This window comes from Oncorhynchus masou, chromosome 23 (assembly GCF_036934945.1).
Source record: "Oncorhynchus masou masou isolate Uvic2021 chromosome 23, UVic_Omas_1.1, whole genome shotgun sequence".
Taxonomy (NCBI): Eukaryota; Metazoa; Chordata; class Actinopteri; order Salmoniformes; family Salmonidae; genus Oncorhynchus; species Oncorhynchus masou.
Window position 1 is genome coordinate 58,884,633 of NC_088234.1, and position 16,662 is coordinate 58,901,294.

General features: G+C 45.0%; 1 protein-coding gene across 1 annotated transcript in view; it reads right to left on the reverse strand.

The window, feature by feature from the left end:
• The window catches only part of LOC135511121 (echinoderm microtubule-associated protein-like 6), a 128,638-nt gene that overhangs the window by 100,298 nt on the left and 11,678 nt on the right, over window positions 1-16,662 (reverse strand). The window contains exon 3 of the mRNA XM_064932675.1: window positions 5,143-5,302. Within this exon, the coding sequence (XP_064788747.1) occupies window positions 5,143-5,302 (160 nt within the window). The remainder of the gene's footprint in view (window positions 1-5,142; window positions 5,303-16,662) is intronic.

The following is a 16,662-nucleotide window of genomic DNA, read 5'->3' on the forward strand; positions in this document are numbered from 1 at the left end:
ACAACAACTGAATGTGTTATCACTGTGCTTCAACTTATAGCACAACCACATGACATGGATTGCAGTTGAGATTACATTAAGAGTACATGGTGCAAGTGATCAATGCTGTTCAAGATTCTGAGCAGATTATTACAGCAATTGTGAAGATCTCCACAGGCCTGCGATGACCTATGCATGCTATCTGGAACATGCTTTATGTGATTATATAAGACTTATAGTTACAGTAACTTCAACATGTGGCCATGGATGTTACTCACTACATTACAATAGCCTTTAGACTATTTACTATATTACGAAAGTAATATTGAGTTGTGTTTGGTTGACAATGTGATCAAATATCAACATTTAAAAGAGATGTGTCTACTGTTTGGATACTTAGAGCTAAGCCACTGGCTTAATCTTATTATTTTATTTATTTAACAAAAAGTGTTTGGTTATAATGGAGACGTGAATCCAACATATCATTTCTTAACTTGTTGACAAGTTAATAGGCAATTTACCGTATTGTGAAAGTGATATTGAATTGTGTTTGGTTGTCAACGCTATCAAATAACAACATTTGAAGGATATTTTTTTTCTGCTTGGATAGCTCCATCTGTGCCACTGAGTCTGGCTTTAATTCCAGTTGGTCTACAAATGAATAATTTATATTTGGGATTCGCGTCTTGATTTCAACCAAAAATCTAAGTTAAAGAATAGGACTAATTCAAACTTTAAATGCTCTTTACAGTTTGATTTGATCCTATTGTTTAACTTAGATTGTTGGTTGAGATGGAGATGTGAATCCAACATATAAATGATTAACTTATTAACTGAAATCAACCAGAACTTGAACTCCTAGGCCTATATATTGTCTATGTTTAGTTGTATTGAAACCCTAGACCTATATGTGTCTATGTTTAGTTGAATTCAGGGTTGAATTGAAACAACATCTGTTGATGACTTTGTAAATGCTATATATCCCTAAACGGCATCATTGATGATACAGTGCATTCGGAAATTATTCAGACACCTTGACTTTTTCCACATTTTGTTATGTTACAGACTTATTCAAAAAAAAATTTTTTTTTAAAATTCAAATATGGCAATCTACACAAAATACCCCATAATACCCCACTTTGTTGAAGCACCTTTGGCAGCAATTACAGCATCGAGTCTTCTTGGGTAGGATGTTACAAGCTTGGCAAACCTGTATTTCTGCAGATCCTCTCAAACTCTGTCAGGTTGGATGGGGAGCGTCGTTGCACAGCTATTTTCAGGTCTCTCTAGAGATGTTCGATCGGGTTCAAGTCCGGGCACTGGGTGGGCGACTTAAGGACATTCAGAGACTTGTCCCGAAGCCATTCCTGCGTTGCCTTGGCTGTGTGCTTAAGGTCGTTGTCCTGTTGGAAGGTGAACCTTCGCCCCAGTCTGAGGTCCTGAGCACTCTGGAGCACAGAGCTCCTGACTAGTCTCCCAGTTCCTGCTGCTGAAAAACAACCCCACAGCATGATGCTGCCACCACCATGCTTCACTGTTAGGATGGTGCCAGGTTTCCTCCAGACGTGACGCTTGGCATTCAGGCCAAAGAGTTCAATAATGGTTTCATCAGACCAGAGAATCTTGTTTCTCATGGTCAGAGCCTTTTGGTAAACTCCAAGTGGACTGTCATGTGCCTTTTACTGAGGAGTAGCTTCTGTCTGGCCACTCTACCATAAAGGCCTGATTGGTGGAGTGCTGCAGAGATGGTTGTTCTTTTGGAAGGTTCTCCCATCTCCACAGAGGAACTCTGGAGCTCTGTCAGAGTGACCATCAGGTTCTTGGTCACCTCCCTGACCAAGGCCCTTCTCCCCTGATTGCTCAGTTTGGCTGGTCGGCCAGCTCTAGGAAGAGTCTTGGTTGTTCCAAACTTCTTCCATTTAAATATGATGCAGGCCACTGTGTTCTTGGGGACGTTCAATTCTGCAAACATTTTTTGGTACCCTTCCCCAGATCTGTGTCCCAACACAATCCTGTCTCAGAGCTCTACGGACAATTCCTTCAACCTCATGGCTTGGTTTTTGCTCTGACATGCACTGTCAACTGTGGGACCTTACATAGACAGGTGTGTGCCTTTCCAAATCATGTCTAATCAATTGAATTTAACACAAGTGGACTCCAATCAAGTTGTAGAAACATCTCAAGGATGATCAATGGAAGCAGGATGCAGCTGAGCTCGACTTTGAGTCTCATAGCAAAGGGTCTGAATACTTAAATAAGGTATTTATGTTTTTGTTTTTTTATACATTTGCAAAAATGTATAAATAGCTGTTCACTTTGTTGTTATAGGGTATTGTGAGTACATTGATTAGGGGAAGGAAATGATTGAATCCATTTTAGAAGAAGGCTGTAACATAACAAATTGTGGAAAAATGGAAGGGGTCTGAATACTTGCACTGTACATGCTTTATAGAGTGTGGATCAGTTTGTGCCCATTGGGAGGGGAAATATGGCATCATTTTCCCATGTGACACAGCTGCAGAGACACAGTTCACAGGCAGCATAGCAATTTGCAGCTAATAGAGTAAGACCTTGAACAGCACTACTAAAAACATTGTCTGTATTTTATCACGCTCACCGTAGAAAGGAATGCAAATTGTTTCCAATTAGTCTGGCGGAAATTACCATTTAGGAAGTTAATTGTTAATTACCCATCTTATGAGACAAAGGAAGCAAGGCATTTAGGAACATTTCTGCCAACTGTCTCCCTGCACACAACATTTTACAGGGATTTGTGGGATGACAAAGAAATATGACTAGATAAAAACATTTATTAGACTTAAATGTCAGGGATATTTCAGCTGTGATGCTCCAATATAAGGCATTTCTACAAATTGTATAAAAGATGAATGCCAAATGTAAGTTGACCTAATGTGCTTAACTGAATGGCAGTGAAAGGTAATGGGTGTCCATGAATCAATACATTTCAGTGGGAGAGAATATGTTCTCTTTTCCTTAGGAAAACCTGTTCTGTAATTCTTGTGGTTTGCCACAACCATTCATCCACAAATCCATTTAAATGCCAACCCAAAAAGACATCCATCTGCCTTATATTACACCCAGAGTTGTTTACTCGCTGTGCACACAGGGGTTCCAAGAAAACAGCAATCTAATGCATTTTAGAATGGAGCTATATGATAACAAGGCCAAAATGTCTTTATGATTGACCAAGGGTCTGAGGTAAACTTTGCTTGCTGCCCCTCCCTGGTCCAGATACTCAGTAGCATTAGGGTTGGGGAGGAGAGCCAGAGGAGAGAGAGAGAGGGGTGTTTTGGTGAGGAGAGCCAGGGCTAATGCTTCCCAGTATCTGGAAGAAGAGAGGAGAGAGAGAGGGGGGGGGTTGGTGAGGAGAGCCAGGGCTAATGCTTCCCAGTATCTGGAAGAAGAGAGGAGAAAGAGAGGGGGGTTGGTGAGGAGAGCCAGGGCTAATGCAGCCGACTTTCATCACAAACTCTCCCTCCCTCCCTCCCTCCCTCCCTCCCTCCCTCCCTCCCTCCCTCCCTCCCTCCCTCCCTCCCTCCCTCCCTCCCTCCCTCCCTCCCTCCCCTCGCTCCCTCCCTCCCTCCCTCCAGATACTCGGCTGCATTAGCCCTGGCTCTCCTCACCAAGCTATCCCCTCCCTCGCTCCAGACACCCAATTACTTAGGGAGCAGCGAGACACATTCTTCCCACACCGCAGCCTCCTCTGACGTGACATTGCATTTGTCAACTCTAAAACCACAATGAAGGCAACAACAACAGCAACCATACCTTCCCTCTGTCCCCTCCCTCTGTCCCCTCCATGGATCCCCTCCCTCCATCCCTTCCCTCAGTTCCCTCCATGGATCGCCTCCCTCTGTCCCCTCCCTCAGTTCCCTCCATGGATCCCCTCCCTCAGTTCCCTCCATGGATCCCCTCCCTCTGTCCCCTCCATGGATCCCCTCCCTCCATCCCTTCCCTCTGTCCCCTCCATGCATCCCCTCCCTCTATCCCTTCCCTCAGTTCCCTCCATAGTTCCCTCCATGGATCCCCTCCCTCTGTCCCCTCCATGGATCCCCTCCCTCAGTTCCCTCCCTCTATCCCTTCCCTCAGTTCCCTCCATGCATCCCCTCCCTCAGTTCCCTCCCTCCCTCCCTTCCCTCTGTCCCCTCCATGGATCCCCTCCCTCAGTTCCCTCCCTCCCTCCCTTCACACAGTTCCCTCCATGCATCCCCTCCCTCTGTCCCCTCCCTCCCTCCCTTCCCTCTGTCCCCTCCATGGATCCCCTCCCTCAGTTCCCTCCATGCATCCCCTCCGTCAGTTCCCTCTCTCCCTCACTCCCTTCCCTCAGTTCCCTCTATGGATCCCCTCCCTCAGTCCCCTCACTCCATCCCTTCCCTCTGTCCCCTCCATGGATCCCCTCCCTCCATCCCTTCCCTCAGTTCCCTCCATGGATCCCCTCCCTCTGTCCCCTCCATAGATCCCCTCCCTCTGTCCCCTCCATGGATCCCCTCCCTCCATCCCTTCCCTCAGTTCCCTCCATGGATCCCTTCCCTCTGTCCCCTCCATGCATCCCCTCCCTCTGTCCCCTCCATGCATCCCCTCCCTCAGTCCCCTCCCTCCGTCCTCTTTCTCCATCCCCTCTCTCCATCCCTGGGTGTAACTTACTGGTCTTGTAGGGGGAAGTCAATAGGCTGCTGCTGCTGTAGGAGACTCTCATAGAGCCCCATCCATCAATCTAAAGGTCATAGGAGAATGGTGCTGTCCCAGCATTCCTCCCAGTAAACATGATTAATGAGAGGGCTGTACATCATCCCCAGTCTGCACAGTTACCCAGCAGGCTTCACTTCTCTCAGCAACCCACCACCATAATCCCATTCCCATGGCAATAGGCTATGTGATACTCTTTTTATTTCATTCTTTTCCAGTTTTCAGTTCTGTTCCATGAACCGGTTCCAACCCGAGTATGACCCTACAATCTGGCAAATGATGGAGCACTCACATTGCTGTTTTTCAGTGAGACTCAGAATATCCAACAGGTTTTCCTTGGTAACAGGGTGATAGGACAGGAAACCATCCACTAAGACAAGAGGTGAATGAGAGACAGGTGCATGCAGGAGTGTGTGAGGTGAGTCAGGTGTGAGGTGGTGTGTGTGTGTGTCTCACCTGTCCATCTGCGCTGAAGGCCAGGCAGGCCACTCCATGGGAGTGTCCGTCTTTGAGGACAGAGATGGTCTGTACGCTGAAGGTGTCCCACACACAGATGTAGGGTTCCTTCCCTACCTGACCTGTTGCCACCAGAGACCTCTCAGGATGAAGGCCGAGGCTGGAGAAACAGAAGAGGAGATATAACAGGGAATTAGGCAATACGGCAGGAAATACGCACACAATGCTGTTGAAAGAAACTCATGAGATTCAGATGAAATATGTATATATTCTGTTGTTCTTTCTGGTTAAAACAGGGTGTGCCCACTCTTACTCGGGCCAGTGGTCTTGGGAACAAGGGTGTGGAATTCAGTTGCAGAGTGACTCCAGTTTCAGCACTCAAAAAACCTGATATTGCCTATATTTCTCTTTTATTGCAAAAGGGGTTATCATGTGCTTGATTTATCATTGACATTACTACTCTTGTAGTAATACACAGTGTTTGTTCCTTTGTCATTAGCCATTTTCAACCCTATTCCTAAGTCAAAGGTCACAGTAATGTTTATAAGTGTACTTCATGAAGTAGTAGTACACTCAACATACAGCATCGGTAACATCTAGCTCAAGAAGCTCATCTGTTAATGTCTCTGTCTAATAGCGTTCAATCTGAAACTCAATAGGTTATAGACCCCACAGTGGGTCATTGGTAGCTCCAGGTGCCAACCTCCTTCCCTTGTTTATGAAAGGTGCCCTGGTGTTCTATAAATACATGTGATTAATGGCATCATTACTGGGGCCTGGCCGAGCAGCAGACATTACTGTGTTACTAGCATCAGCCACACAGGGTCAGGGATCATCACACCACCAATGGACTGAGGAAAGGGAGGTGACCACGCTCAGTACCGCTCAACACAGTGAAGTCCACTGTGACCTTGACCATAAACACAGTACAGAGGAGAAGTGGTAGCCTTACAAACCAAGCCTTGCCATTGTAAACGGTCCAATCGTACAAATGAGGTTAAAAGGACCATTCCTATCAGGAGAAATGTCCTGACTGTACAAAGCAGACATGACAGTACACACTGCACAGCACATCGACATCTCTTTCTTTCTCGTTCTCTTTCCTTGCTCTCTCAGTCCCTGAATGTCTTTCTCTCTCTCTGTGCTCAGTCTGACTGTCTCAGACTCTTTCATCTCAAAGCCTCTTTCTGTACGAAGCTCATGGCTGTAAATCTGGGCTTGGAGCTCTGCCTGGAGCAGAGGGAGGAAGGAGACAGAAATAAAGGCTCTGAGAAAAGAAAGGGAGTGGGAGAAATGGAGAAACCCTCACGCAAGAGAGTAAGAGAGAAAGAGAAAGAGAGGGAGCTCAGTTCTACTCAGCTGACTCTCATTCCCAGGCAGTCTATGTCCCAGCTGGCCCTCACAAGAGCAGACGTGCAGAGCTTTCTGATGGAGATGGAGAGACTGTGGCATGAGAGCAGATTTGCAGACGTGCAGAGCTTTCTGATGGAGATGGAGAGACTGTGGCATGAGAGCAGATTTGCAGAGGTTTCAATGGACTGTTGGGTTTGCAGAGGCTCCTGGCCCTGGCCAGGAGCAGAGGGGCTGTACGTGAGGACAGACATTAGTAGATGCTCCATTCATGTGGTGTGTGATGGCAGCCGAGCCAGAAAACTGTCAGTGATGGATAAACCTGTTGATTTATTGACAGCAACAATCATGATGAATGTGTTTGAGTACATTACATTAAAAAAACATGAACCAGAAGGAAAACATGTATTTTAAAAGAGAAACCCCCATATATTTTTTTGACTCCATAAAATAACAAATGTAAAATAATATACATACAAATTTGATCATTGATGAGATTATTTATTATACTAATCCATTATTCATAGACAAAATGGTAAATAGTGAAGAACACCGAGTCAGTGCCAGTAGGACCAGACTCCAGAATCAGACTCTCGTCACACAAACAAACAGTAATGTGATACTCCTCTGCAGACGGCACAAGGAAATCCCCCTGGGGAAGGAAATCAGAGCCAGACAACACTGCTGCCACCTACCCCCCCCCCCCCACACAAAAAGAAACACTGCTGCCACCTGGGAGACTCTCCTGATGCCTGTTCTGATGCCCTACCTACCTCAACAGACTGTTGCTGTCTATGCAGCATTGGTACTGTAGGAAGAAAGACACTGTCTATCAATCACTATCTCAATCATTTTCTTCTGTCATATTCTCTCTGAATAACGCTACAAGTTCAGGTTCCTCAGTACATGCAACAAGGTTGGTGAAAATCTTTCAGTTCATCTTATTAACTGATTCACGAGATTCATTTTCTGTTGTCCAATGTCTGCCAGCGCCGTATGTGAACAGTATAAGCTAATGTGAACCAATATGTCTCCAGGGAACAATTTAACAAACAGTGCACCAGCAACCAACCCGCTGACAGCATGGTTGCCTTGACAACCGGACAGCCAAGGACACAGGAATCAAGATTAAGAGTTAAAGTTTAACTAGAGGTGAAGTATCAGTAGGACAACAAACCTACACAAGGTCATTAACTACACAAGAGCAAACCATCCTCAACCAACAAAATGTCCCACAAAATATATCCTTCTGTAGCATACTGCCCTTTATGTTAAGAACATAATATTGAGATAAATTGAAGAAAGGTATGCACCCTAGAAAAAGCTAATATGTAGTCTCTTCTCTCCAGCAGAGCACCTTGAGGCTGGTGAGCACGACTAGGCTGTATGTAGCCTAAATTGCTCCTTTAAAAGGCATTAATAACCATGAAATAGAAGACAGTGAGAAGGATGGGTCTGTCCCTTTCCACCATTTATAAGAAAAATACATACATTCCACTCTCTCACTAAAAACTATATTTTCATTAGATCTGGAATTGCAGCTACCCTGAAGGTGTATGATGAATAGAGCTCAATTGGGCCAATCCATTACTCACTATGCTGCCATATAACTCTGTCTTATCAGAAAGCCCTGGTCCTATCTACTTCATACACAGATCCTTATCATTTAGACCAGGGGTGTCAAACTCGTTCCATTGAGGGTCGAGTGTCCACAGCTTTTTTGGGTTTCTCCTTTCAATTTGTGTCCAATTAAGACTTGGACAACCAGTTGAGGGGAGTTTCTAACTAATCACTGACCGTCATTCATCAATCAAGTACAAGCAAGCAGCGAGAACCCGCAGACACTCGTCCCTCCGGGGATGAGTTTGACACGTGATTTAGAGTAATGAAATGTTGAGATTGAGGCAGAAATCCTTGAAATGCCGCAACAGATCCAATCAGTTCTAACAGAGAAGCGTAAATCAATAAAAATCACTAATGTGTTAGCCTACAATCTCTCCGTGACATAAAACATCACCCTACAGTTCACTCTAACAGGCACCTAGGTCTACTTAGCATTCACCTTAACATTGTCATTCATCCAACCTACACTGCTAACCCCTCACACATTCACTCTACAACCATACCACTCCCTGTTTCCTCTAACCCTTCCGTGACCTCTGCTGCTCGTGATGTTAGTCTGTATGTTAGTCTGTTAGTCTTCCTGTAATCCTTCCCACTCATTACTAGTGTGTTTCTCTCCTGTAATCCTTCCCACTCATTACTAGTGTGTTTCTCTCCTATAATCCTTCCCAATCATTACTAGTGTGTTTCTCTCCTGTAATCCTTCCCACTCATTACTAGTGTGTTTCTCTCCTGTAATCCTTCCCACTCATTACTAGTGTGTTTCTCTCCTGTAATCCTTCCCACTCATTACTAGTGTGTTTCTCTCCTGTAATCCTTCCCACTCATTACTAGTGTGTTTCTCTCCTGTAATCGTACCCTCTCTGTCACACCCTGATCTGTTTGTTGTTGAGTGTTGAGTGTACTACTGATCTGTTTCACCTGTCTTTGTGCTTGTCTCCCCAACCCGTCTAGGTGTCACCCATCTTCCCCATTATCCAGTGTATTTATACCTGTGTTCTGTTTGTCTGTTGCCAGTTCGTTTTGTTTCATCAAGCCTACCAGCGTTTTTGCCCGTGTGCCTGTCTTGCTCTAGTTCCTGTTTTCTTGTTTTCCCGGTTTTGACTATTCTGTTTGCCCTGACCCTGCTGTTCTGCACCTTGTCACACCACCCTGGATTACTGACCTCTGCCTGCCTTGACCCCGAGCCTGCCTGCTGTTCTGTACCTTTTAGACTCTGCTCTGGATTACTGACCTCTGCCCGCCCTGAACCCAAGCCTGCCTGCTGTTCTGTACCTTTCAGACTCTGCTCTGGATTACTGACCTCTGCCCGCCCTGAACCCAAGCCTGCCTGCTGTTCTGTACCTTTCGGACTCTGCTCTGGATTACTGACCTCTGCCCGCCCTGAACCCAAGCCTGCCTGCTGTTCTGTACCTTGTCACACCACCCTGGATTACTGACCTCTGCCCGCCCTGACCCCGAGCCTGCCTGCTGTTCTGTACCTTTCAGACTCTGCTCTGGATTACTGACCTCTGCCTGGCTGCCCTGGCCCTGAGCCTGCCTGCTGTTCTGTACCTTTCAGACTCTGCTCTGGATTACTGACCTCTGCCTGCCCTTGACCAGTTGTTTGCCTGCCCCCCTGTTTTTGTAACACACTTCGAAACTGTCTGCATCTGGGTCTTCTCCTGAGCTTGGACACTCTCATAATTAGAGTTCCTCTCCTGTAATCTTGCCTTCTCACTATTAGTGTGAGTTCCTCTCCTGTAATCTTGCCCTCTCACAATTAGTGTGCATTTCCTCTCATAACTAGTGTGAGTGCCTCTACTGTAATCTTTCCCTCTCATAATTAGTTAGTTCCTCTCCTGTAATCTTGCCCTCTCATAATTAGTTAGTTCCTCTCCTGTAATCTTGCCCCCTCATAATTAGTTAGTTCCTCTCCTGTAATCTTGCCCTCTCATAATTAGTTAGTTCCTCTCCTGTAATCTTGCCCTCTCATAATTAGTTAGTTCCTCTCCTGTAATCTTGCCCTCTCATAATTAGTTAGTTCCTCTCCTGTAATCTTGCCCTCTAATAATGAGTTAGTTCCTCTCTTGGAAGCCTGTGTCCTCGGGAAAACCACCATCTGCTCCAGCAAAACGATAACAATATCACCCTGGCTATTCTTAGCAGCCACAGAATCAGCTCAGGCTAAAAACAGCAGAGAGGGACTCTGCCATGAGAGGCTGGATTTCACAGTAAAAAGCAATAAATATGTTTATAAATGATTCAACCAGGTTGGAGGGCAAAGAGGGTAGATAAACAGGAGAAAATTAAATGGTGCTTCGTTTGTGTTGCCTCAGAAGATTCAATAAATCCCTCTGCTCCTGAGGAAGATGTTTACCTTACAGCAATAGCTCAGCCAAGAGACAAAAACATTCAAGAAACATAGCTAGAACTCAGTGAAAAGGTACTCATTGAGCTTCATTCGTTGGGCTACTGTACTAATGGCTACAGCATATTTTGTATGAGCAGCAGGAAATATAACCAATTAGCAATGGAAATTCTGCAATAAGGGGAATCATTTAAAACACGAATAGTCTCAGTTGATCTATAATGAGTTCAATTCCTCCGAACATTTTAAATAACTTAATGAATAAGAACAATAAGGGCTCAATTTTTACAAACCTTACACAAATCTGTAAAACCTAACGCAACGGCGCTATAGGTCCGTGTGTGTCTCAGAAATATTTTTGCTATTTCACAGCAGGAATTATGGGCACAATAGCTGGCGGTGGTGCAAAAGGGCTGGGTTTTCATGAATAAACAAGTTGTAGGTGTGTCTAGGCTTGCCCCTTCACCGGCCAATTAGAACATGCTCCATGGCTAAATATGTGGTTGCTTCAAGTTGTGTTTAGGTGTATTTGGTTATCAACTTTTATGTTAGTCCATTATAAATAGCCTATAGAAACAAAAAACAAAATGTAGGCCTATCCCATATTTGCTAAATATGTTGAACATGTTTGTTTTCCACATTGTACTAAGTAGGCTAATTGCATGGCTTCAAAATGAAAATATATATTTTTAAACATAGCATTAGCACTGATATAGGCTTACAGTAAATTACATTGTCAATATGCAAGATTACATTCACTATTGAAAGGACGTAAAAAAGACAGTGAATAATTCTAATCAAATTAGAATAGAACGACACAATAACTTGTTTTGAATAGTCTAAATACAGCTACAGGCACCATAATTTCTCCACTTTGGCATATAATATTAAGACAAAGTAGACTATGGAGGGTTTTACGCACATCCAAAATTCTCAATATCCAATATAACGAGAAAGGGGGAATGTCCACTTACCGTTATACTGTCCCCAAATGTTTTAGAAACATCTTGAAACCTTCTTACAGATCATATTTGCACTTCTCCAAAAATAGCAGACGGCCATAAAGCCATGGACAGTGAATCATTCTAATAAGCTTGTTTTTTTAAATCAAATTTGACGACAACAATATTCCTAAATAAGATGGGATCAGAATCATGATATCATAAATTGCATATCTCGTTCCATTAGCAGGCACACGTAGGCCTAAGGCCAAGGTGTCATGTTCTGACCTTAGTTCCTTTGTTTTGTCTTTTGTTTTAGTATGGTCAGGGCGTGAGTTGGGTGGGTTGTCTATGTTAGTTTGTCTATGATTTTCTATTTCTGTGTTTGGCCTGGTATGGTTCTCAGAGGCAGCTGTCAATCGTTATCCCTGATTGAGAACCATATTTAGGTAGCCTGTTTTCCATTGTGTTTTGTGGGTGGTTATTTTCTGTTTAGTGTTGTGTTGCACCTTTACAGGACTGTTCGTTGGTTGTTTATTGTTTTGTTTTCAGTGTTCATTAAAATATTTAAAATATGAACACTTACCATGCTGCACCTTGGTCCTCCTCTCCTTCCCCAGATGACAAGTGTTACAGAAGCACCCACCACCAAAGGACCAAGCAGCGTGGTAACGGGCAACAGCAGCGATCTCAGGACTCCTGGACATGGGAGGAGATTCTGGATGGCAAGGGACCCTGGGCACAGGCTGGAGAGTATCGCCGCCTCAAGGCTGAGCTGGAGGCAGCGAAAGCTGAGGGGCGGTGGTATGAGGAGGCAGCACGGCAGCGCGGCTGGAAGCCCAAGAGGCAGCCCCAAAAATATCTTGGAGGAGGCACACGGGGAGTGTGGCTAAGTCAGGTAGGAGACCTGAGCCAACTCCCCGTGCTTACCGGAGAGCGAGAGGGCAGGCACCGTGTTATGCCGTGAGGCGCACGGTGTCCCCGGTGCGTGTGCATAGCCCGGTGCGGTACATTGCAGTGCCTCGTATCGGCCGGGCTAGAGTGGGCATCGAGTCAGGTGCCATGAAGCCGGCTCAGCGCATCTGGTCTCCAGTGCGTCTCCTCGGGCCGGTGTACATGGCACCAGCCTTACGCATGGTGTCCCCGGTTCGCCAGCACAGCCCAGTGCGGGCTATTCCACCTCGCCGCACTGGCCTGGCTACGGGGAGCATTCAACCAGGTAAGGTTGGGCAGGCTCGGTGCTCAAGAGCTCCAGTGCGCATTCACGGTCCGGTCTATCTGGTGCCACCTCCACGCACCAGCCCTCTGGTGGCAGCCCCCCGCACCAGGCTGTCTCTCCATCTTCTCCCCACAGGTGCTCCCGCCTGTCCAGCGCTGCCAGAGCCTTCCTCCTGCCCAGCGCCGCCAGAGCCTCCCATCTGTCCTGAGCCGCCAGAGCCTCCCGTCTGTCCTGAGCCGCCAGAGCCTCCCGTCTGTCTTGAGCCGTCAGTCAGCCAGGAGTGACCCTCGCCGCCGACCTCTGACTGGGGACCCTAGCCACGGGTCAGGAGCTGACAGAGCCGCCTGTCACGCTGGCGATGCCAGAATTGCCCTTCACTCTGGCGCTGCCAGAGTCTCCCGCCTGTCCGGCGCTGCCAGAGTCTCCCGCCTGTCCGGCGCTGCTGGAATCTCCCGTCCATTCGGGACCCGTGGCCGCTCTTAAGAGGCCACGGAGACGGTTAAGGAGGCAGAGAAAGACTATGGTGGAGTGGGGTCCACGTTCCGCGCCAGAACCGCCACCGCGGACAGACACCCACCCAGACCCTCCCCTATAGGTTCAGGTTTTGCGGCCGGAGTCTGCACCTTTGGGGGGTTACTGTCACGTTCTGACCTTAGTTCCTTTGTTTTGTCTTTTGTTTTAGTATGGTCAGGGCGTGAGTTGGGTGGGTTGTCTATGTTATTTTGTCTATGATTTTCTATTTCTGTGTTTTCCCTGGTATGGTTCCCAATCAGAGGAAGCTGTCAATCATTGTCCCTGATTGAGAACCATATTTAGGTAGCCTGTTTTCCATTGTGTTTTGTTGGTGGTTATTTTCTGTTTAGTGTTGTGTTGCACCTTACAGGACTGTCTGTTGGTTGTTTATTGTTTTGTTTTCAGTGTTCATTAAAATATGAACACTTACCACGCTGCACCTTGGTCCTCCTCTCCTTCCCCAGACGACAAGCATTACACAAGGGCTCTTAGGCAGGAGTAGCCTATGATGTTTGTCCAATTCATTGAAGATAGCTATTAAATAGTAGCCTATACAGTAGCCTAACACTACAATAGTCCTAGTTATAACAAACATGTAGCCTATCTAGTGTTCTACGTTTAAAAAGTAATCGGCTTCAAAATGGAAATATTAGGCTATAGACAATGCATTCGCTTTTCCACTCAGCTTACCATCATCATTGATATGGCCAGTAGTGACTTTGCAAACAAGCCTACAAGCAGATTCAGCACCATAGACAGCTATCAAAATTCCCACGATTTGACAGTTAGGTCCAACAGAGGAAAGTGGAAGATGCATTTTTTGACAAAATAACGGTAAGCAGCATTTTTAAAATAACTTGATGTTCCTAAACAGGCTTCCTACAGTCATTAACATATTTCATGTAATGGAAATCGTACATAATGAGCCCAAACTTTTCACAGAAACTGGAGAAAAAATATGTCCAATATAACAAAAAGGGGGGGATTTCGTTGACTGTTTTGGCATATTGGCACACGTTTTTAAGGAGACACCTCAAATATTTCCACCCATCCCACCTCAGCGCCAGCAAGCTGATGTTAGACAGGCAAATTACAAACCGTGGCGTGAGGGGTGGAAATGCCAGCGTGACATTTTTTACATGACGAAATTGATAACTAACATAAGTTTGACACTGCACCTCCCCACCGCCATCTGAAAATAGAGCCCCTAAGTGTCTGCCACCAGACAGTGTTGGAAGAAGTACTGTTATTAAACTGAGATTATAGAGCGGTGAAGTTAGATACACCAAAGGCAAACAGCAGATCAGTCATTCTAACAGGCCTCACAGAAAACCTTCATCTCAATAATGGAACAGACAGTTTACTGTGAGTGGTTTTGTCTAGAGAAAGCATGAGCTGTTATGACTGGGCTAATGACTGGATTACACCACCTTCAAAATTGATAGGATTCCCTATTACAGATGCGGGATCTTAATTTGAGTCAGTTTGCTACAACAGGAAAATAATCCTATAGAAACAGGAAATGTGAATTATATGGATTATAAATAATGGATATTTTTGTAAGGATTATACATTTTTACATAAGTGAAAATCAAGTCTGATATTTCTAAGTGGAAATGACAAACTTCAGAAGCCTTTTTAAACCTCAAATACACACATGTTTTAAATGCCCTGCATTCCGGGAAAATTATCCTGCAACAGGGTGATCAAATTAAGATCCTACACCTGTCGATGCCATTCCAAAGGTATCCAGTGAATATTCTAGTATTACTGGAAAATGCCACATGGAAATACAGTCCTGTATAGCCTATTATTTCATACAATTTCAGTACAGCACAGCAAGATAAGCATCTGTCACAGTGCTCAGAAAAGAGCAGACATTACAGTTTTTCATGATGAAAGATGTGCTTAAATGTACCGTAGTTGCCTAAGAGTGTCAACGACAAGATTTGTTAAAGTCGAAACCAATTGGAAATCAAGCTACTCCTCAGACACTCACACATTGAGGTAAATTCAGCTACTGAGATCTCATAGAGGTGAAGTGAGATAGCAGGCGTGGTAGGTGTAAGAACAGAAAGTGGGAACATTCATTGCTCAAGGGGCAAAGAAATGGTGGCAAACTGAGAAGCTAATTTCCGTGTCAATTTTAATTAAGTGTGCTGAGGGTGAGAGGCAATTACAGGAGAGGAGACATACATCAACTATTGATATCTGTTGTCATTATCCTGTGACAGGTAATCCCAAGGCTGATCAAACTACATGCTCGAATAGGTCTTTTGACACATCCTGTTACAGAACCTAATGAAATTCTACATACTTCAACCCTTATACAAAAAGACAACTTTTCTGATCTCCATGGTTTGACCTAAGAGGCACTTAAGTTGATCAAAAGTTCAGCTTCCTCAACACCCTTCAGCTTTTAACCAGTTTCCACGGTTCTTTCTTTCAACCGTGTCCATGCATCGAATGAAGTGCCATCTTTCACCCGTGAATACCTTTAGATAAGCCAGAGCTCCCATATACTTCATCAGGACAGTACCGTCCTTTCTCATGGTGTAAGACAACTGAAGCGTAATGGCCATGGTGTTCCACACACAGCTTGGAGGACAGCTGCCAGCAAGGCCATGTCACTAGTAAGATGGATCTATGCCCACTGACAGACCATTGTCTAACAATCCTCCAAGGCCTACTGTTCTTATATTTAGGGTCTAATGTGGTAAGGAAAACTACCTTCATATTATCAATCAAAAATCTGGGCAAACGCCACAAAATCACTGAGAGCTAAATCATATATCCCGAGACATGATCTTAACATGCCTGATCAGCATGCATAAGATGGTGCAAATATATAACAGGAAATGGTACTGAATTAATGCATTTCTTGGCGGAGAAGTGTGTCAACAAGATAATCTATTTGTCAACCAGAGGAGGCTGGTGAGAGCAGCTATAAGAGGACAGGCTCATTGTAATGGCTGGAATGGAATGAATGGAAAGGTTTCGAACAAATAGAAACCACATGCTTGACTCCGTTCCATTACTTCGATTCCAGCTATTACAATGAGCCCCCGTCCTCCTATAGCTCCTCCCACCAGCCTCCACTGGTGTCAACACAGTACAAAATCGATGCGTCGTCAAGGTAATCAATACGTTGTCATAAGCACCCATGCAGTTACAATGTGTGTTTGTGAGACACCTTGGCCCAGCAACACAGACAACCAATGGAATATCCCTTTTCATAAAAAAATTTATAAAAATGTGTAACATCACCAATTATTATCAAGTCCAATAAACATGTTGAAAACCACTGAGAGAAAATTATGTTTGAGCATTGACTAAAGATTTTCTTTCCTTATGCACCCATCTATTTTTCAAAGGACTCCATATTGTAGGGAGGCATAGAGAGGAACCAGTAAAGGTCACCGGCTCATTTGAAGTCTTCAGCTCCGTGAAATCAGGAACACTTAGAGCCCAGCCTGGTGTTAATGGAGCATCGTGGGAGTAGCACTGTGTCCGTCTCTGATACA